The sequence below is a fragment of the Schistocerca piceifrons genome, chromosome 3 (assembly GCF_021461385.2).
Source record: "Schistocerca piceifrons isolate TAMUIC-IGC-003096 chromosome 3, iqSchPice1.1, whole genome shotgun sequence".
In the NCBI taxonomy this organism is placed as follows: domain Eukaryota; kingdom Metazoa; phylum Arthropoda; class Insecta; order Orthoptera; family Acrididae; genus Schistocerca; species Schistocerca piceifrons.
In genome coordinates, this window is record NC_060140.1 from 620357608 (window position 1) to 620381376 (window position 23769).

General features: G+C 40.4%; 1 protein-coding gene across 1 annotated transcript in view; it reads right to left on the minus strand.

Annotated features, from left to right (window-relative positions):
• Positions 1-259: 259 nt before the first annotated feature.
• LOC124789397 (esterase FE4-like) overlaps positions 260-23769 on the minus strand; it is an 82705-nt gene continuing 59195 nt past the window's right edge. Inside the window, exons 8-10 of the mRNA XM_047256732.1 lie at positions 22238-22379; positions 9932-10067; positions 260-531 (exon numbers count right to left, since the gene is read on the minus strand). Coding sequence (XP_047112688.1) covers positions 345-531; positions 9932-10067; positions 22238-22379 — 465 coding nt within the window. The 3' untranslated portion in view covers positions 260-344. The remainder of the gene's footprint in view (positions 532-9931; positions 10068-22237; positions 22380-23769) is intronic.

The following is a 23769-nucleotide window of genomic DNA, read 5'->3' on the forward strand; positions in this document are numbered from 1 at the left end:
AACCTCATTGCACAGCAGAGGCAATGACATGGTATAAGGAGAGATGTCACGTTTCAAGTGATATTTTCTGTAAAATTATCCGCGATATTATATGTCTGACAGTTCGAATTATTTGTTTTTTTGCTTATTGCAACATTCATACTGCGAATAATAGCGTGGTAAAAAGCAGCTGATGTACTTCTCCACTACCACATGAGATATCGTTTTAAAAAGGTTTCTTTGACAAAATAAAGTTATTTGAAATAACACAAATACACAATAACAAAGTCTTCTCGGGCGTTTTTAATTTGCAAGGATATTTCAAAGAAAATTCAATCATTGTCGTCCATCCGTTATTACTAACGTCACAACTCATCTCTGACGTTGCTTTGTTGCTGTGTGTCTCTGACAGGCAGCGATCTCCAGAAGTCTATTCGCTCTTGGAATAGTCCTTTTTTAACCTGCAACGTCTGGCCTATGTCCAAATATTCTAGGTCGCTATCTGAAGTAACTCTCGGCCAGTGCACCAATTCGTCAGTTGGCGTTGGATTCCTACAAGAAAAAAAGTGTCAGTTTTGAAGCATTCACTTAATCACAAAGGAATAAGATGGTACACATGACATTTCATAATACATACCAAAGAATTTATAACAATTTCAGACACATCAAACATTCAGATTATACACTCCTGGAAATGGAAAAAAGAACACATTGACACCGGTGTGTCAGACCCACCATACTTGCTCCGGACACTGCGAGAGGGCTGTACAAGCAATGATCACACGCACGGCACAGCGGACACACCAGGAACCGCGGTGTTGGCCGTCGAATGGCGCTAGCTGCGCAGCATTTGTGCACCGCCGCCGTCAGTGTCAGCCAGTTTGCCGTGGCATACGGAGCTCCATCGCAGTCTTTAACACTGGTAGCATGCCGCGACAGCGTGGACGTGAACCGTATGTGGAGTTGACGGACTTTGAGCGAGGACGTATAGTGGGCATGCGGGAGGCCGGGTGGACGTACCGCCGAATTGCTCAACACGTGGGGCGTGAGGTCTTCACAGTACATCGATGTTGTCGCCAGTGGCCGGCGGAAGGTGCACGTGCCCGTCGACCTGGGACCGGACCGCAGCGACGCACGGATGCACGCCAAGACCGTAGGATCCTACGCAGTGCCGTAGGGGACCGCACCGCCACTTCCCAGCAAATTAGGGACACTGTTGCTCCTGGGGTATCGGCGAGGACCATTCGCAACCGTCTCCATGAAGCTGGGCTACGGTCCCGCACACCGTTAGGCCGTCTTCCGCTCACGCCCCAACATCGTGCAGCCCGCCTCCAGTGGTGTCGCGACAGGCGTGAATGGAGGGACGAATGGAGACGTGTCGTCTTCAGCGATGAGAGTCGCTTCTGCCTTGGTGCCAATGATGGTCGTATGCGTGTTTGGCGCCGTGCAGGTGAGCGCCACAATCAGGACTGCATACGACCGAGGCACACAGGGCCAACACCCGGCATCATGGTGTGGGGAGCGATCTCCTACACTGGCCGTACACCACTGGTGATCGTCGAGGGGACACTGAATAGTGCACGGTACATCCAAACCGTCATCGGACCCATCGTTCTACCATTCCTAGACCGGCAAGGGAACTTTCTGTTCCAACAGGACAATGCACGTCCGCATGTATCCTGTGCCACCCAACGTGCTCTAGAAGGTGTAAGTCAACTACCCTGGTCAGCAAGATCTCCGGATCTGTCCCCCATTGAGCATGTTTGGGACTGGATGAAGCGTCGTCTCACGCGGTCTGCACGTCCAGCACGAACGCTGGTCCAACTGAGGCGCCAGGTGGAAATGGCATGGCAAGCCGTTCCACAGGACTACATCCAGCAGCTCTACGATCGTCTCCATGGGAGAATAGCAGCCTGCATTGCTGCGAAAGGTGGATATACACTGTACTAGTGCCGACATTGTGCATGCTCTGTTGCCTGTGTCTATGTGCCTGTGGTTCTGTCAGTGTGATCATGTGATGTATCTGACCCCAGGAATGTGTCAATAAAGTTTCCCCTTCCTGGGACAATGAATTCACGGTGTTCTTATTTCAATTTCCAGGAGTGTATTATTAACAAAGGAATGTTTACATTTTTCCGTCTAATTATTGTAAATTAAACCAACTGCAGGACAAAAAGCATGTAAACTGAGGGGAGTGATGTCGATGTCACATGAATCATGATTTTGCTGTCCGACAGATGTCACATGCAACCTCTGAAATTTGGCTTTTCGCTGCTACTCAGGTGTGATATACAATTTGCACTGATGGAGCGACAAATTAATGAACAAGTGATCTTATTTTATGTAGTTAGATTAATTACTACAAATAGCAAAACTGTACGTAAATAGAGGAATTACGAACCTTAATATCATACCGTAACTGTATGCTACAGAAATTCCATGCCACAAGATTTCTGCACTTCACATGGCCTATGCGTTCAAACGAAGTATTCTAAATAGTCAGGATATCTTTTCAATATTTTCTTACCTCTTATAGTTTAACAAGTATTGTAAATAGTCAGAATACATTCCAGCGATACTGGACACAAAAAGGCTAAAAATTTTGAACATCCCATTGTAATGAATCTTGTCTCCTGAAAACTATCGTACTTGAATTGAAATGTTAGATTCCATATGAATTTCGGCCTGACCTGAGTAATTAATATTCTGAAACTAGCTGGCGTACCCGGTTTCGCTCATGGAGTTAACATGAGAATGTGTGGTAGTTGGAGTAAAAGGATAAACTTTAAAGTATAAGAGGTAACAAATATTTATTGAAAACTTATTCTGACTATTTACAATACTTGTTAAACTACAAGAGGTAAAAAAAATACTGAAGACATTTTGTCGCGGAGCGGACACAAACGCTGTAATGGACTGGAACGATCTGAAACTGAATCCCACCGAGACAAATGGTTGCGTTTCTCAGCAACAGTGAAGCGGGACGAGAGTTTCTTATGGCCTGTATGACGGACACAGGGAAATTATGGGCAAAGTTTGTATAGATTGTAAATCGTCTACAGGAGAAATATGTGCCTAGTAAGTGGATTAAGGGTGGAAAAGATTTATGGTGGTTTAACAACAGAATTCGGAAAATGCTGAGGAAGCAAAGGCTATTGCACTCTCGGCTCTCAGTTCAAAAGATACCATGCAAATGACGACAGGCAAAGGTTAGTAAAGATTCATGCATCTGTAAAAAGATCTATGAGCGAAGCATACAATAACTACCACCGTCGTACCTTAGCAAAAGATCTGGCCGAGAACCCGAGAAAATGCCGGTGCCATGTAAAATTGCTAAGCAGGTCTAAGGCTTCTACCCACTAATTCGTTGATCATTCTGGTATGGCAGCAGAAAATAACAAAAAGGAGAATCGAAGTTTTACATTGCGCGTTTAAGAAATCGTTCACACAGGAGAATTGTATAATCATACCGTTGTTTGACTATCACACAGAGTATACGGTGAGTCGTGATAGGTACAACAAAAAGAGCTCAGTGTGGTTTCAGCTCTCTGAGACTGCAAATGTGTGTACAAGTTGCGTTTACGTGAATGTGTGTGTCTACTGCTGACAAAGGCCTTAATGGCCGAAAGCTATAATTTTGTGAATCTTTTTGTTGTGCCTATCGCGACTCATCATCTCTGCTATATGGTGAGTAGGAAACTTTCCTTCTCTGGTATTGTTACGTTCCATCCTGGATTTTCCATTGTTACATTCCCGTATGGACGACACAGTAATAGGCAACCCTGGCGTAGAGAAAGAACTGAAAGGGTTGAAAACAAATACGTCGCCAGGTCCGAATGAAATCTGAATTCAGGTTAAAAAGAGTACTCCACAGCACTGACCACTTACTTATGGCGCATTCATCGCGAATCTCTCGCCCAGCCCAGAGTCCCAGACCCAAAAAATGATAGATCAATATCCTTAATATAGGACTGCTGCAGAATTCTTGAACATATTCTCAGTTAGAATATAATTAATTTCCTTGAGACAGAAAAGCTTCTGTTCACAGATTAGCACCGATTTAGAAAGCATCGCTCGTGTGAAACTGAACTTGCCCTTTTCTCACATATTCTACTGCGAACTGTGAATGAAGGGCATCAGGCAGATTCCATATTCCTAGATTTCCGAAACGTATTTGACACGGTGCCACACTGTAGACTGTTAACGAAGGCACGAGCATATACTCGTAGATTAGGTTCCAAGATATGAAAGTGGCTCAATCGCTTCTTAAGTAATAGAACCTAGCAAGTTGTCCTCGACGGCTAGTGTTCATAGCAGACAGAGGTATCGTCAACAGTACCGCAGCGAAGTGTGACAGGACGGCTATTACTTTCTGTACACATAACTCATTTGGTGAACAGGGTGAGCAGCAATCTGCGGCTGTTTGCTGCTGATGCTCTGATGTACGGGAAGAAGTCGTCGTTGAGTGACCATAGGAAGATACAAGATGACTTGGGCAAAATTTCTAGTTGGTATGGCGAGTGTCGGCTAGCTCAAAATGTAGAACAATGTAAATTAATGCAGATCAATAAGAAAAACATTAGAACTGTGCTGCTCGACAGTCATATTGCTTAAGTATGTAAGCGTAACGTTGCAGAGCGTTATGAAGTGGGACGAGCATGTAAGGACTGTAGTACGGAAGGCGAATGGCCGACTTCGGTTTCTCAGGAGAATTTTAAGAATGTGTGAGCCATCTGCAAAGGCGACCTTTCATAGGACGCTAGTGGGACGTGTTGTTGAATTTTGCTCGTATATATGGGATCCGCACCAGTTCGGATTAAAGGAACACATCGAAGCTATTCTGAGACGGCCTGCTAGATTTGTTACTGGTAGATTCGAACAACACGCAAGTATTACAAAGATGCTTTGGTATCCCAAATGGGAATCCCTGGAGAGAAGGCGACGTTGTTTTCGAGGGACACTACTGAGAATATTTAGAGAACCGGCATTTCAGGCTGACTGCAGAACAATTCGACTGCCGCCACCGTACATTTCGCGTGAAGACCACGAAGATAAGAGAATTTTTAGTTCATAAGGAAGCGTTTGGATAGTCAATTTTCCCTCACTTTGTTTTCGAGTGGAACATGAAGGCAAATGATTGGTAGTGGTTCAGTAAGGTGGCTTGCGAGGTATATCTGTAAATTTAGATGCAAAGTTTAATAATTAAAGCGTTGTGCACAGCCCAAATTCCTAGGCGTTACTCCTCTGATATTCAAGCAACTCTGTATCAACATCAGCTGAAGTCTCTACCAGGAGAAACACCATCAAGTTCCTGACGAGCTGAATGCGATGGACTGATATACGACTACTGCCGATGTATGGTTTGGCATTGTGTGTGTGTGTGTATGTGTGTGTGTGTTTGTGTGAGTGGATGGGTGGTGGTGCTGAGTACGGCTGTGCACATTGAAATAAGCCAGCAAAGCAGTAAGCATGTCAGTGTGTTTTGCACCGGGATGCGTGAAGCCAACGCAGGCAAAGAGGCGGCACATACCTCTGTGCAGAGACACTGCGCTGGACGTGGAGAGCAAGGTGGAAGCTGATCCAATAAAGGCATCGCAGCCTGTTGGGAGATGTTTACGATCAAGGAAAAACTTCCTGCAAAGAACTTTAGTTGATGCCCATTAGAACCACAGATTGGACAGACTGACAACGAAGCTAGAAAAGTCCTTTGAAAAGGAGAACTTGCCGTTGGCTATAACCTCCCCTACCCTCTGTGGTGTATGCTGAATAAGATACGGATGGAACCACGGTGCAGAACAGTGGTCTCTCCGCGCAGAGGTGAACATTATCTGCCGTGTGATGTAATGCAGAACCTGATCCACACCGATCGAGGTGGCGCAGTGGCTAGCACACTCGACTCGCATTCAGGAGGACGACGGTTCAATCCCGCGTCCGGCCATCCTGATTTAGGTTATCCGTGATTTCCCTAAATAGCTTCAGGCAAATGCCGGGATGGTTCCTTTGAAAGGGCACCGCCGACTTCCTTCCCCGTCCTTCCCTAATCCGATGAGACCGATTTCCTCTCTGTCTGGTCTCCTTCCCCAAATAACCCAACCCAATCTGATTCACCTCCTCAAATGCCACTTACAGGATATGCCTTGCACACAAGAAAATCAGCTTATAGTTAATGACAAGACCGTATCGTCCGCAAATTTTTTAGGATTCCTGAGCAGCCGCCCTGACTCTGGGCTTGCTAAATCACTTAAGGCGAATGCTGAGACTGGTTTCTTTAGGAAAAATATAATCTAATTCTTGTCCTGTCCTCGGAAGATCCAATCTTGAGCTCCTTTTTAATGACTCTTTCATCCACGATACACCAGACCGTAATCTTTGTACCTTTTTTTAGTCTTGACACCACTGATGTTCTGAATATATTTTATTCGTTACCACTTTAATGTATGACATGAAGAGTTCGCACGTTCTGCAGAGCATAGTATTGTTGTAATTAAACTTCTTAGATCTGCAATAGAAAAAACAGTCAATATTCTTCTCGGAATCATTGAACAGTTCTCTGCACCTGAACTACCTGCACATTTTGAAAAAGCTCAGTATACCTAGCAACTGGAATAAAAAGTAGGCCAAACGTGATACACAACTAAGAGTCATTCTATAGGATATAAAGTTACATGTTAGGCAGAATTTAAATTTGAAGAAATTGTATTTGCTCAAAGCAGAACCGTATTTCATAATTATACGTTAAGAGTCAATGTATTTTGTTTGTACGCGAAAAAATCCTACATTCATCTGCTGTTTTGTCATGTAAGTCGATAATCATGAACTATATAAAGTAAAAACTTCCTCGGTCCGGGTTCGATACCCAGCCATTGGTTAAATTTTGAGTAAAAATGATCAGCAATGGTAAGCAAAATCATCGAAGTACTCAATTTCGTTATGCCAATGGCCTTGTCAACGAGCGCGGAGGAGTGGACAGAGGTTCAGGACATTCTTTAGAACTTTGGGTGGGAAACTGCTCCTGAAAGACGGAAGAATCATCAATAGTCAATAACATGAGGGTGCATAAGGAAATGGAAACCACTGCATTAAAGACACATACTCGTTACGTGTATCCGCATATATGTCTCCTGTAATTGAAAAATTGTAAAATTGTCGTGATGATCACTCCATTGGAAAAAAATTAAGATTATTCCCCATTTGGGCCTGTGGGAGGGGCAGACAATGGGGACGTAATTATGAGAAAAACAGTGAATAACTACCGAAAGGGTAATATTGCGAGAGTCGGAGCGTCGAAGTCAAAATATTAAGTGTAGTATGGAAGATAGCAAATATAAAAAGGGAAATGCAACGCTTCAGTCTAGTTATAGTGGGGATCAATGAAGTGAAATGGAAAGAACACAAGCGTTCCCGGACAGACCAATATCCAGTAATATCAGTAGCAGCAGATTATGTTGTAACAAGAGTAAGAGTCATCATGAATAATAAGGTAGGGCCCAGAGTGAATCACAGTGAACAGTTCAGTGATGGGGCTGTTCTCATCAGAATCGGCAGGAATTCAACGCCAACAAAGATAATTCACATAAACATGCTGACAACACAAGCAGAAGATGAAAAGTTAAAGAAAGTATATGAAGATATTGAACTTGTAATTCATTATGTAAAGGAAAATGAAAATCTAATCATCATGGATGACTGGAACACTGTAGTATTGGAAGGAATAGAATTACTGGAGGTTATGGGCTCGGTAATAGGACCGAAAGGAGAGAAAGACTAATTGATTTCGACAATAAATGTCAGCTAGTAATAGCGAATACATTGTTCAGGAGCCACAAGAGGAGGAGATATTTTTGGAATAGCCCTGGAGACACTGAAAGATACCAGCTGGTTTATGTTCCGAAATCGGACTTTGGACTTTAAGGCATACCCACAAGCAGATATAGACTCAGATCACAATTTAGTAATGATGACGAGTAGACTGAATTTTAAAATAATTGCCCGGAGGAATAAATGTGGAAAGAAGTCGGTTACCGAAGGACGGAGGCATGGTGTGGTGTGTTTGAAGTTCTCCAAGGCAGCAGTTGCAATGAATACCGCGATAGGCAGTTCAGTTTAAATGGAGTGAACATCTATAAAAGGTACAATCATACCTGGGATTATAAGAATGTCAGATGGCATAAGGAATATTATCACCTCAGCGGCTGCAGTTGGACAAATACCCTTGCATAAAAGCTTTATAGCACAAATACGCTGTGCAAAAGAATTAAAGGGTCACCTTTTCGGAACCACATCATTTACCGTCACTCCAAAGAAGAAGTTAGAAATTTGGCTCAAAGGTGCCAACAGCCTTCCTCTTTAATGGTGCAATGCAGAAGCGCCCTGCGACCTCACCCTCGAACAAATTTTGCTCTGGTATACGGGGTGGAGACACAAGGGACTGTTCAAAAACATTCGACAAAATTTGAACGTGATCCGAAGCAGCATAGGGTGTTTATGCTTTTTCAGCTCTGCTGTTTCGCACCATCAGTAGAGTGATAGCAGGGGCGGCAACATTGAAACATGTGTAAACAAAAGGGTAAAAGGTCCTTCTAAGAGTATCCAGTATAGCAATACCCTCTGCGCTACCCGTGCTCCTACTTTGGACACTTTAAAAAGTACCTGTACAGTGACAAATCGTGACCGATTCCTAGCTGCCTGTGGGCAAGCAGCCCTCGACACCCTTCTGCTGCGTAATACTCGTACTATACTGCCGCTCTGGCACCTGCTTGCCGCCCGCCCATGTTAATGTTGGGTGTAACTGAGGTGAAATTTGGTGTCAATCGAACATCTTTAACCCACCTTGCACCTCATATGAACTTCTGAGGTGTGCCTTTCCTTTTTTCCGACGGCATTAACCCTTACTTTTTGAAGCAATGCCCAGTCCGAGGGAGACGTTACAGGGCGCCACACTTTTGCATCATAACAGAGGAAAGTTGTACGCACCTTACAGCAAATCACTGCTGCATAGCAAAGGGGGGAGATCATAGAGTTTAAAAAAAGTGACCCTTCAACTCTTATCCAATGTACGTTAGACAATATCGCAATTGACAAATGCTATTTGGAGATGTAGGTGATAGCCATAGGTATCTCATAGTCGGTATTTTATTGATAACTGTCTGTACAGGAATGAGGTCTGACCGTCATGTTACATACGTCCTCTTGTTCCGGCAAATGTGCTGTAAAATGAGGGTGAGGTGCGAAACATGACGTACTAGACGTAATAATAAAGGAACGTTAATCAGCCAAGGTATTATGGAAACAGCTGTCCACTGCAATATGGAATCCTTTAATGAGGAGTAATAGAAATGAAGTTAGCGATAAACTTAATATTAAAACTAGAAGCCACTAAGTACATGAAATGAAGGAAATGTGCTATCTTCGAAGTAAAAGAACCAAAGAGGACATAAAAAGTAAAACAGTCAAGGAGGCCTTTCCCAGCCCAAACAAGTCTACTAACATGAAATGTTGGTCTTAATTTGAGGAAGAAATTTCTGAGAATGTGCGTTTGAGTGCAGCACTGTGTGGAAATGGATGGGAGAGCCAGGACGACAAGACATGTGTTGAGACATCCACGTTAATTGATGGAGTTGTAGAGTGTAAAAGCTTTATTGATTCTGTAAAATGTCGAAGAATAGTTCAAGACGTTGAGTGTTTGTGCTACTCTGAGATGAAGAGGCCAGCACAGGAAAAGAATTAGTGATGAGCCATATTAAACCCAGTTAGAAGACTGATGACCCAAAAAAAGAGAGAAAGAAATTCTAGGGAATGTTCAAACACATTCCCGATCAGCAGAGGTGCTATGAGAAACATCATTGCGTATGAGAGAAGAGAGAACTTCAAAAACAGTGTCAGAGAGATCAGAACAAAGTCTGCAGCCACTATACAGAGCAAGAGGCTTCCATGACAAATTTTGAGTACTTACCCACGTTTCACGAAGTCCGTCCACAGTTTAGTCATGATTTTTGCCATTTCGTTATCCTCTTTTGGCCTCTCAGCAGGTATTGGCAAGATGCTTGTATTTGAGAATAAGTAAAGTAAATCGTCGCCATGAGAAATACCTGAAACATTTTTGTAACTGATAATACACAGTAAACTGTTAGTTAAAACAAATGAAGAAGAAACGCAAAAATATTATTCCACAGTTTCTGTTTGCTCAATACGATTTCTTCCTCTAGAAAACAGAATGAGGTAGTATTTCTCACATAGTGTTCTTGTACATAATGCAATATCAGGTATGGAAAACGTTGACAGATGCTGAGAAATCACATAATGTACGCAGATATATTGTCGTTCCTAAGACCATGCAGTCCATGAAACCTTATGATTATCTTCATTTTTAAAATGGTTTAAATATGAAGGAGAATATAGACATAATGGGTAAAGACATGGCAGAGTGGATTGAAAATCCTATCCTTCAACACGTCGGTTTGATCACGTAACTCATTTTACAAGGAGCGGAACCTGTGGCATCATAAACTAACATAATGTTCGCATTTTTGTCACTGTGGGGTAGTGCGACGAGTTTGTTGCCTCCCAGTATTGCGTAAACAAAAGATGAACTAAATGTTTGAATACTCACATCTTTTGTCCATTTCCAGTATGAATGGTAAATGACTGAACGAGTATGGCAAACGTAAACTGACTAAAATGTTAAATGAAGTTTAAATATGTATTTATTTTTTACAATGATAGTTTGTAGTAGGAAACACACATTCATAGACTCTATTTAATAGGATTCATAACTGAAGAGGAATTTAAGTTATTTCAATTTATCACCTAAGAGCAATCTTGTGTACAGTGCTCCATGTGTCTTGAAATGATAGAAACTAATTGACGTTGTCTGTAAACATTTAACCTTCATTCATAAATAAACAGGTTTAGAAGTTCTGGCCCCATTTTCACCTAACATAATCTCATTTAACCTGACCTCATCTATTCTGTACAAACCTTATAATGCGATTTAACTCCTAAACTATATATGAAAAATATATTACTGATAAGAATTATATTTTTAATATCAAGAATTTTTCCGAGTTTATAGCAGTAGTACTAACACTTAAACCAATAAAATTATGTACGACTGTGTATAAAATTGCAGTTTGAATAAATTCAATAAAACATAATGAATTCACTGGGCAGGAGGGGTTGAGTGAAGCAAGAGTAAATTGTGATTATAAATATGAGTGATGAGGTCAATGGTCAAATTATGGTTATTTACTAAGTGATACGCCCAATATTTTTTCATAATAGTCACAGTGCATACACTTAGACACTATGGCCATAGTTAACTGACAGGTTACTTTTCTGTGATTCATTTTTCACATATGAGGTCAGTGCACACTCATGCAGAGTTGCTTTTTCATTAAAGCTTTTCATGGTACTACAGGCCTCCGTTTCATATCCTCTTTACTACTGTCATCGTTAATTTTTTGTTGCCCAAAGAACAAAACTCGTCTCCCATCCCTAATTTAACTGCCTCAGCCTAAACTGTTTGAATTCTACTAAAATTCTTTACATATTGTTTGATTTTTCTTGGTATTCATCATATAACAACTTTTCAAGCAATACATCATAGGGCTTGAAAATGACAAACTGTTTAAGTTTCAATAGCAATAAATATTTTAACAGACATAAGCGTAATGATTACAGTCGGTCATTACAGTGAGTCTGTGGGACCCACTCTTCAAAGTCTTCATTTGTTCTCCCTGAAGTTTCATTGTTATGCCACATTTCTCGTCTCAACAAAGAAGGCAAAATGTAGGGTTTTTTGAAAACAACATCGTTAAGTGGCAGCCTGATGTCAGGGTCAATTGTAACTTACGGATTTACGTTACTGGGAAATCAATAACATGGCGAATTCTTTGATTAGAAAATACTTATTAAATCCAGCTGAGTTCTTCCGTGGTAACACTTGATCTGGAAAACATGGATGATTATCACGAAATCGTTTAATCCTTGGTAGATGCGTGAAGTGCTGGTGCCTTAGCCTCAAAAATGGCACACTGTGCCACAGAGCCTCAGTGGGATTGTCGTAGCGGTGATGCGCAGGTAACCAAGTTTGCCATTGATTGAGCGAGATGGTTTGCGTGAAGCACATCTGGACACTAGTCTAAGCTGTTCAGGCGTCTTCATGTCGGTCTAATCCGCATACATTGGAATTGTAGCCCTGGTGTCACTTTAAGAGTTTTATCCTTCTACAGCATGCCTCATAATGTTCCCTTTCAACTTATCCCTTCTTTTACCTTACCATTAAATTCTTTACTCTTTCATTCGATTCATTCCGTTCATTAGTTATCCAATCTAACTACCCAACCTTTAAAATTCCTCTTTAGCACATTTGAAAAGCTTCTAATTTCCTCCTGTCTAAAGTTTATCATCCACATTCCACTCCCATATATGGCTGCAGACCACACATATACTTCGATAAAAGACTTCCAAATATTTGACTTTATATTACATGTTAACGTATTACATTTTTTTCGTATCAGCTTTTCTTGCTATTGTACGTCCGTATTTCTACACTCTTTGTTTCTGTCATCGTTAATTATTTTGTTACCCAAAGAGCAAAGCTCGTCTACAACTTCTAGTGTCTCATTTCCTAATTTAACTCTCTCAGCATGATCTAATTAAATTCGATTAAAATTTGTTACCGTTGTTTATTTTTCTTGATATTCATCTTATAACAACTTTTCAAGAGATTATCCTTTCCCTCCAAATGATCTCCCAAGCTGATGCATCTCTAAGAGAATTACAGTGTCAACGGAAAAGCTTAAAAACTTTATTTCTTCTCCTTGAACTTTAATCTTTTTCCACAGCTCTCCTGGGTTTCTGTATTCTTTCAGCTATTTAGATAGATATTTGGGGGATAAGCTAGAACCCATTCTCACTCCCTTCCCAAGTTCCAACTTCCTTTCATGATCTTCTACTTTTATACTGCTGTCTGGTTTATGTAACAGTTGTTGATACCCATTCGCTCTCCGTATCTTATCCCTCATAACTACATAATTTCAAACAATATATTCCAGTCAACTATGTCAAAAGCTTATTCTAAATCTACAAATGCTATAAATGTAGATTTTCAAAATCTCTTTCAGGAATAATTGTAGGGTCAGTATTCCCCGACATGTTCCCACATCTCTCCAGAACCCAAATAGATCTTGCCCCAGGTTGCCTTCTAGTGCAGTTGCCATTCTTCACTAGATAATTCCCGATAATATTTTGCACACGGCTTATCAAGCTGCTGGTCCGGTAATACCTTTATCTCTCATACTCTGCTTTCTTTGGTATTGCGATCACTTCAGTCTTGTTGAAGTGTGAGGGTATTTAGCCTAGTAAAAAAGTTAAGGCTATCAAACTATTCTGGCAGTGTCGCACACTTCATCTCACAGTCATCCACTTCTTTCTTCCATTGTTTTCAGTTTTCTTCCTCTCTCACTCCATCTTTCGGCCTTCGGCCTTCTCTTCTGCGTTAACTAATGGCTTTCCACGTGAGCTCTTCACGTTCATACCGCTGCTTCGCTTTTCTTCTGAGGTTTAAGTAATTAGACTATACGAGGCTTCCATACATTTTCCACAGTCATCCGTGTTTCTGCAGTTTTGCATTTCCACTCCAGCTCTTCGTGCTTTGCTACTTTCCAGAGTCTGACAATCTCAGTTTTAGAGGTGTGTACACCCTTTTTCATGCTTTGTAGGAAGCTGCCGTCAATTAAATTCAATGTCTTGTGCGTTATCCAAGAATTTATATCGCTTCCTGCCTTTCTGCCGAGTTGCTCCGCTGCTGTCTTTACTATTTCAACTCTCAAAAGGACGTATTAATGTACTGTTGACTTCTTTTCAAAATTTCAGTTAGTCGCTGACTAATGCTCTTTTTGAAACTCTCAGTAATTGTTCTTTCAACTTATCTAGGCTTTATCTGCTGAACTCTCTACATTTCTGCAGTTTTTCTTCATTTTATAATTACCATATTATGGTTATGGTCAGAGTTCACATTTGTTTTGCACTGCAGTTGACAGACTGGTTGCAAAATGTCTGTCTTACCACTGTATAATCTACCTGAAGCCTCACGGTGTCTCCAGGTCCATACCCGTATACAACCTGTCGGGTTTCGATTCTAGTTTCGTCGTTTCCTCTGTCGCAAGAGCGAGAGAATCTGCAGATGAGTGTGCTGTTGATGCCTAATAAGGTAAATGGTTTCAAAAAATCAACATTACGTATGGATAAAACATACAAAGAGTAAAATCATATCTCTACAAGCAAATAACGACACCTAACTATCTGTTGCTTTAAATTCAATTCTTTTATTGTACCTAGTTTATAAATGCTTATAAACACAAAGGTTAGCTAGTACCTCTCATGTTGACACATTAGGTTATTTAGGAATTAACATAAACTTCTAAGTGAAATATCAATACTCAGTAGTTATTAAGAACGGAAGAATAGCTTTGTTCCTGAGCAACTGAATCAAGTTTCGAAATAAGCCTCGACTAACAACAAGGATAAGGGAATTATCTGCGCGTAAAGCTTACGCGACAGGATTCCGAGGGAAAGGGAGCTGGTAATTGTGCAAAAATACAACTTCCTGGAGATTCGGACGTGTTGGCATAAAACCGGGCGTGTACTGTATGGAGCAGTAGCCAGCAGTGCACGTGCGTGGGAAACGCAAAAGATTCCTACTTAATGATTAAGATCTTTTCTGGGTGTTTCTGGGATGTCGGAACACCAACACTGGCGTGCTATACAGTGCTATCATGAAATCTTGACTTCAGAACGATAATGGCCCGAGAATGAGCTAACATGAATGAGCTAATATGAATTAAATAAGTGAGGGAAATGGGCACGAATCTGATTCCTCAATCATACTTTAAAACTATTAATTTCCATTCATACTTTATTCTCTATATTCCTCCAAGAAACGAGGTTTCACAAATCTTAAAACTTCTTAAACCAAGTTATATCAATGAATAAATTGTGCTTCGTGCCAAATTTTGTCTTTCACTTCTTTTTACCTGTCCATCACCTACTACTTTTTATAGTCTTCTTTTGCTGCTACTGAATTCCACCGTTCCATCAGAAATATTCATTTCCCATAATCTACTGAAAAACTTATTTCATCTTTTTTTTTCAAACTCTTCCTCACCTACAGAGCTAGTAAACTGCATGTGTCGCTGTGGCTTTTTGTCGATCTTGCCTATGATAATGCCTTAACTGTGCTGTTGACAGTAGGCCATTCAGATTTCCTCTCCTTATTCAGTGCTACAGCTACTCCAACGTAAGTCCTCTTTTATTTTCTATTGATAACCTGTTACTCGCTAGACCAGAATTACTGTTCTTCTGCGCTTCACTGATTCCCACTGCGGCTACTTTCCATATCTCTTCTCACGTACTCTGACATGCACGATTAAGGGATTCAACATTCCACTCTTCGTCCCGTAGAATTCCAGACCTACTTCTCCTGATGAGAGTAGCTAAGGACATTAGTTTAATGCTGGACGAACCTTCGCTAGTACATTAGTCCCTTGCGATACATGCAAAATGGCATTTAGGACTCATTCGTGCCAGCTCATCCAGCAATCCAGCATTCCACCCAGGAATTCAGTAATAGTCAGAACTGAATACTTCGAATCATACTGAATCAAATGTAGTATAGCGCATGCCGACGCCCTTAAGAGTTCGACATGGGGTGTACCACAATTGAAAAGCTACGGCATATTTCTATCAGTTCTAAATTGGCGTGTTAGGCTTCTCAGATTCCATCCAGACCATTCGGAGTGGTAGAATTTTCTAAGAAAGTACTACGGAATAAGATACAATAAGGAATGAAGAGATACGCTTGAAGTTATCTGAGGCTATAGATACTGCGATAATGAATATCTCAGTAGGCAGTTCAGTTGAAGATGAATGCCAATCAGAAAAAGTAGAGAGAAAAGTTTAGGTACAAGGAAGGCAGCTGAGAAGAAAACGTGGGTAACAGAAGAAATACTTCAGTTGAAAGAAGGAAGTACAAAAGTGTTCAGGGAAATTCAGAAATTCAAGTCATTTAGGAATGAAATAAATAAGAAGTTTGAGGAAGCTAACAAGGGAACATCCCCATCGCACCCCCCTCAGATTTAGTTACAAGTTGGCACAGTGGATAGGCCTTGAAAAACTGAACACAGATCAATCGAGAAAACAGGAAGAAGTTGTGTGGAACTATGAAAAAAAATAAGCAAAATATACAAACTGAGTAGTGATGCGCAATATATGCAATATCAAGGTTATAGTGCGTTATGGGCGCCGTGGTCCCGTGGTTAGCGTGAGCAGCTGCGGAACGAAAGGTTCTCGGTTCAAGTCTTCCCTCGAGTAAAAAGTTTAATTTTTTATTTTCAGACAGTTATCAAAGTTCAGGCACTGACACGTAATCAACTTCGCTCTCCAAAATTCCAGGACATGTTCAGATTTGCTTGGACATACGCAGGATTTGACGGTCTACACACGGAAAAATTTGAAAACGTTGAAAACATATGTTTTGACAGAGCACAGGGAAAACTGTGCGACTGTGAAACTGTTGCATTCATTTGTTGCAGTTTATGTGGCAAATTCTTATGTTTTAATCACTTTTTTGGGAGTGATTATCGCATCCACAAGAAAACCTAAATCGGGCAAGGTAGAAGAATCTTTTTACCCGTTCGCCAAGTGTACAAGTTAGGTGGGTCGACAACATATTCCTGTCGTCTGACGCACATGCCGTCGCCAGTGTCGTATATAATATATCAGACGTGTTTTCCTGTGGAGGAATCGGTTGATCTATGACCTTGCGATCAAATGTTTTCGGTTCTCATTGGAGAGGCACGTCCTTTCGCCTACTAATCGCACGGTTTTGCGGTGCAGTCGCAAAACAGACACTAAATTTATTACAGTGAACAGAGACGTCAACAAACGAACGAACAGATCATAACTTTGCGAAAATAAAATTTTTACTCGAGGGAAGACTTGAACCAATGATCTCTCGTTTCACAGCTGCTCACGTTAACCACGGGACCACGGCGCTCGTAGCTCATGTTCTCCTTGATGTTGCATATGTTGCGCATGGACTACTCAGTTTGTATATTTTGCTTATTCTTTTCGTAGTTCCACACAACTTCTTCCTGTTTTCTCTATTGACCTGTGTTCCGTTTTTCAAGGCCTATCCACTGTGCCAACTTATAACTAAATCTGAGGGGGGTGCGATGGGGAGGTTCCCTTGTAAGAAGAGATAGCTACACGAAAATATGAAGAAATCGAAGGGGAAACGATTGTCGGAGGGACTAACTCAGCATACAGAAAAAGTCAAAACAGTCTTCGCTGAAATTAAAAGCAAAGGCGATAAAATTAAGAATACAATAGGAATTCCACTGGTAAATGCAGAGGAGAGGGCGCGTAAATGGAAAGAGTTTATTGAAAATATGCACGAGGGAGAGGACTTACCCGATGACGTGATAGAATAAACGGGAGGCGATGGGTTAGAGATAGTGGATCGAGTGTTAGAATTTAGAAGAGCTCTGGAAGACTTAAAATCAAATATGGCAGAAGGGATAGAAAACATTCCATCGCAGTTTCTAAAATTATTGGGTCAAGTGTCAACAAAAAGGTTATTTACGTTGGTTCACGTTAGGGTGAAGAATGTATGAGACTGGTGATATATCACCAGACTTTCGAAAAACACCATCCACACAATTCCCCACACTGCAAGAGCCGAAAAGTGCAAGAATTATCGCACAATCAACTCAACAGCTCATGCATCGAAGTTGCTGACAAGAATAACATACAGAAGAATGGAAAAGGAAACTGGGGATCTGTTACATGACGATCAGTTTGGCTTTAGGAAAGGTAAAAGCACCATAGAGGCAGTTCCGACTAGGGCCGTTGATACAGTATCGATATTGCGATACATTCCCCAAAAAATATCGGTATATAGCCGCGATATTTCTTTCACCGAGATATCGATATCAAAATGGCAATATCGGATGGCGATATTTTTATTTCATATTATATTTTTTTCACAATTTTCGGTAAATATTTGAAATTGTTCTTTTGAAGTTGTAGTAAAACAAAATTTAGTTTTAACAGTGCGAAGGAGTCTTACTACTTATTGTTGCACTGGGTGGGGGTGGGGGGGGTAGGGGGAGGGGGGTAGCGGAGTGAATGGAATAAAAAGAATCCGATGTGAGGAAATACCACACCAGTTGCGTTTCAAAACAATTTTCAATTTCACTAATGTGCTATTTCTTCACTTCGGCATTCTTCAGAAACAGTTGCTGAAAATAAAGAACAAAACTCTAAATGACAAGATTGGTCCTTATGGTTGGTGGAGACGTCTGAGGGAAAATGCTGGATGTAATCGGCGGTCGGCGCTACCAACAGAAACTTCAATGTTTAACATCACCCCGCAGTTTTGACACTACAGTTGGTAGGTCGCTGGTGTTCGCAGAAATGAGAAAACAGGGAAGTCGACATGAAGGGTTCTGTACAGATCCGATATGTGACGAAACCAAATGATGGACACATCGGACAACTTTTATTGTGTCACTTAAATGCAGTTACCATTGCCAACAAAGTGGTTATCGTCAAATCCTTGCTCTAAGGAGGATACGCATGCTGCCAGCTTATTGATGTACAGAATATCTAATAAGAACTCAGTACTTAAATATACAGCCCTAAAACCAGCGGTACGATTACAATGTGCAGCCGATCTTTATATAGGCCAGTACATAGATATTTTCTCCATCGACGTATCGATATTCGATACTTTTTCCATCTTATCGAGGACTTATGATGATATATTTTCAAATATCGATATATCGGATTCCCGACATTTTTGAAAATATCAACAGTCCTAGTTCCGACGTTGCAGATGATAACGGAAGCAAGACCGAAGAAAAATGAAGACACGATCGTAGGATTTGTCGATCTGGAAAAAGCGTTCGACAATGTAAAATGGTGCAAGATATTCGATATACTGAGGAAAATAGGTTGTAAGTTGTGTAAGCAGGCTGTTTAGGTTTCTTATATTGGTGCCACGTAGCACCCTGTATGAAAATCACTGGCTGTGCTGTGTGCAGTCTGTGGCTGGTTTGCATTGTTGTTGGCTATTATAGTGTTGGACAGTTGGCTGTTAACAACGCGTAGCGTTGCGCAGTTGGAGGTGAGCCGCCCGCGGTGGTGGATGTGGGGAAGTGAGATGGCGGATTTTTGAGAGCGGATGATCTGGACAGAGACAGTAAATTTGTAAGATTGGATGTCATGAACTGATATATATATATATATATATATATATATATATATATATATATATATATATATAATGACTTTTGAACACTATTAAGGTAAATACATTGTTTGTTCTCTATCAAAATCTTTCATTTGCTAACTATGCCTATCAGTAGTTACTGCCTTCGGTAGTTAGAATCTTTTATTTAGCTGGCAGTAGTGGCGCTCGCTGTATTGCAGTAGTTCGAGTAACTAAGATTTTTGTGAGGTAAGTGATTTCTGAAAGGTATAGGTTAATCTTAGTCAGGGCCATTCTTTTGTAGGGATTATTGAAAGTCAGATTGCGTTGCGCTAAAAAATATTGTGTGTCAGTTTAAGCACAGTCATGTATAATTTTTCTAAGGGGACGTTTCAGCTGCAGGGAAAGACAGGTAATATAAAATATGATCATAGAATGAAGGCTTTCACGACCGGATGACATAGCTGCTAGTAAACCTTTCGGAATGTGGGGTCGTGGTCCAAGTAACACTTACGTTACTGACGTTTCTTCCAGAACTGGGGCGGACATCCTCAGAGGCACTCCTCCACTCAGTCTAGCCGACAGTCGGCAGGACTGCGCCTCTTGGGCCACGACCTCACATCCCGAAAGGTTTACTACCAAATATAAAATATGTACAAGAACCAACGGAGAATAGTGAGAGTGGAAGACCAAGTACGAACTGCACGGATTAAGGGGGGTAGGACGTCAAACGGGCCGACTTGGAGCAGGAGATGCACCACTGAACATTTTAATTTCCGCTATCTATACTTTTACAAACAAATTCATAAAACTTTGTCAGCATGACCAGGAAGGATTCAGAATTCACACTCTTAGCAGTGGAAGTTCGAAAACATGAAATAATTTTTTTTACATGTGAATTTCTTCATTTTTTCACTTACTAATGACAGCATTTGTTGCTGTAGGTACACTTTTCTTCATAAGTAAGAGAGATTCTTCGATGAATTTTGCACAGCATACAAACCATACTTAAAGGTGTATGAAACTCTAGAATTTTTCAAATCTATTAAAAACTGTGGTAAAAATTGAGGTAATTAACTATAAAATTTGTGTTTTTTCTAAAGATGAAGTTTTTTCATAAATTAAATAAATTCTAGAGTTTCATACACCTATGACTATGGTATGTATGCTGTGCAAAATTCATCGAAGAATCTCTCTAACTTATGAAGAAAAGTGTACCTATAGCAACAAATGCAGCCATTAGTAAGTGAAAAAATGATGAAATTTCGCACCTAAAAAAATTTATTTTGTTATGTTTTCGAACTTCCATGGCAATCGGTGTACATCCTGAATCCTTCCTGGGGATGCAGGCAAAGTTTGATGAATTTATTTGCAAAAGTATAGACACTGGAAATTAAAATGTCCTGTGATGCCTCTCCTGCTCCAAGTCGACCCGTTTGGCGTCCTATCCCCCTTAAAAAGGGTAGTCTTCGCCCCTGCTGTTCAGTCTGTATGTCAAGGGGGCTATGATAGAAATTAAAAAAGAGGTTCAAGAGTGGGATTAGAATTCAAGGTGAAAGGATATCAATCCTAAGATTCGCTGATGACATTTCTATCCTCAGTGAAAGTGAAGAAGAACTACAGGAACTTTGAATGGTCTTGAACAGTTTAATGAGTACAGAATATGGACTGAGAGTAAACTGGAGAAGTAGGAAAGTAATAAGAAATAGCAGGAATGAAAATAGTGAGAAACTTAACATTATAACTGGTGATCACGAAATTAAGGAATTCTGCTAACTTGGTAGCAAAATAACCAATGGCGTACGGAGCAAGGAGGACATAAAAAGCAGACTAGCACTGTCAAAAAGGGCATTCCTGGCCAAGAGAAGTCCATTAACATCAAACATACGTCTTACTCTGAGGAAGAAATTTCTGAGACTGTACGTTTGGAGCACAGCATTGTGTGGCAGTGAAACGTGGTCTGTGGGAAAACCGCAACAGAAGAGGATAGAATCATTTGAGATGTGGTGCTACAGAAGAATGTTGAAAATTAGATGGACTGATAAAATAAGGAATGAGGAAGCTCTCCGCTGAATCGGCGAAGAAAAGAATATTTGAAAAACACTGGCAAGAAGAAGGTACAGGATGATAGGACATCTGTTAAGACATCAGAGAATAATTTCCATGTTACTAGAAGGAGCTGTAGAGAATAAAAACTGTAGAGGGAGATAGAGACTGGGATAAAACTAGCAAATAATTGAGGACATAGGTTGCAGGTGCTACTCGGAGATGAAAAGGTTGGCACAGGAGGGGAATTCGTGACAGACCGCATCAGCCAGTCAGAAGACTGATGACTCAAGAAAAAAGGATTTTCTCAAAAGTGGGGATGCCGTCCTTCTTCGGTGGCAGAGAATAAGCATAAGGCTTTGTTTAGAATTTTGAGCAAAGTGACCATGGAGACATATTAAGAAACAGCAACTTAGACAATAGGACTTATTCAAATGTCGTCGTCATCATCATCGTTGTCATAATCATCTTCACCGTCACCAACGCCAAACTATAATGTGTGAGACAGAAGAAGGGAGACTAGAATTTAATGATTCGTAATAATAAGGAAAGAAATCGACCGTGACCGTAAAGGACGGAAAACTTAAATCTCGATGCCCGAACAAGGATTTGAACTGCATTCCTTTCGAATGTGAATCCTTGTCTTAATTACTGTTCCGCCTCGGTTGCTGAATCTTGGTTGATGATATAAGGAGGATACGAGAATTTGAAGCGTCGACGGTCTTTCGCTTTACGCTCGTTGATAGGATGTATTGCGAGTCTGTGTTGTTGATCAAAGACCGTCACTGCAGTAGAGGACAAAAACTATGTTTTAAAAGCTACAACTCAAATCAGTTCACTTTCCAAATAAGCAAAATCACAACATTCAGTTTGAAAAGATTACCGAAAAGACTGCATTGTTACCTTTTATGCACTTAAGGATCTGCTGTGGATTCTTACCTAAATCTTCCTGTACTCCAAGCAAAGCTTCCGCCCCGAGCTCCCCCTGGTATGAAAACATGTAGTAATACACTGGAGCCACGTCTTTATACCTCCTGACAGCTTCATCCGTGTTCCAATTAAATAATGCATCAGAATACAGCTAAAGAGGAAAAGAAATGGAAAATCACAGTTGCATTAGTTAGCAGATAGCTTTGTGAGTATCATACTACTCCTATTTATTTGTTGCTTATTACACAAAAAAAAAATTCGAACTTAATGGCTCATCTTCGGACATTTTGTCATCCCAGTTCAAAAAAGAGCTGCTGTATTTATTAGTTTCATGTTGTATTCATTACCAAATGTTATTGTTTCATTCCATTGCAAAAAAGGGATGACGTACCTACACAACGTGATTAAATCTGGAAGAGGATATCTGAAGTTGAAGGTGATGAACATAACTGCGATTTTTTACTTAATATTTGAAAGTCATTGACAGTCTATTTTACTGATTATGGTTACATTGTTACCTTTTTAGTATGTATGCGGTAGTGCATTACCTAACATGGTCGCGTCATGGTGTGCCTGAAGAGTGTCAGTGATGCGTTTTTCTTAGGTTTCCATTCAAATATCTGGAAATCCATTGTATAAAATAATTATTCAAATGGTATCAACAATAAAAAGGAATGCAGTAGTCAAAATTTAGTTTGTCATGTTAAAAACCGTTCATTTTTATGCTCTGGTTGGTACCCAAGTCATTACTGCAAATGCAGTGTGATTTTCCTGTTTGTAAAATAAATTTTGAAAATGTAAACTCCAGGGAAATTAAGTGAGGTAAAAGTTTATGCAGAACATGAAATAATAAATATCACCACCTCCCTGTTCCATTGTTCATCTTTTGTGTCTTTCTAGCACTCTCTTGCCAGAAGGAGATGTACTCACCTAATACATGCCGCCGTATTCATTTACATCTACCCATACATTTTCGTTCTTTATTTTCCATGAAATTTTTCTTAACAAATCAAAGAAAAGTCACTTCAGTGGACTGCACTGTCGAAGCCTCTTTTTGCATAAGTGTCCAACTTTCGCTTTTATACAGCGAAGTCGATTGTTCTGTGCAGTTTTTTCTACTTTCCTTCCTTGTTTTGCTCTTCAAAAGTGTGTACACTGCCCAATTATGAATCTAATAATTAGTTCTATCGTGGTGTCAGTATTACTGTTTACACTTATTTTGCATTCTAGACATTTGAAAATTGGCATTATTGATAATGTTGCGAAACTTAAACTCTTAGTAGGAATTGTGAGGGTTTATATATAATTGCAGCACTTCAGAGTCGCTACCATAAAATACCTCCAGAATCAGATCCTGATAACCATCTAACAGTACAACTAATAAGAGAGTAAGATAAGATCACTGAAGATCCGCAGTACTTGTTAATAGTTACAATTACAACCTGTTGAAGTGGTGGAAGATCTTAATTACAACCTCTTCTCTTTCAATTCTGAGAGAGTCTTTAATACTATCTTACACGCTTACGCCATCCATGTTGTAC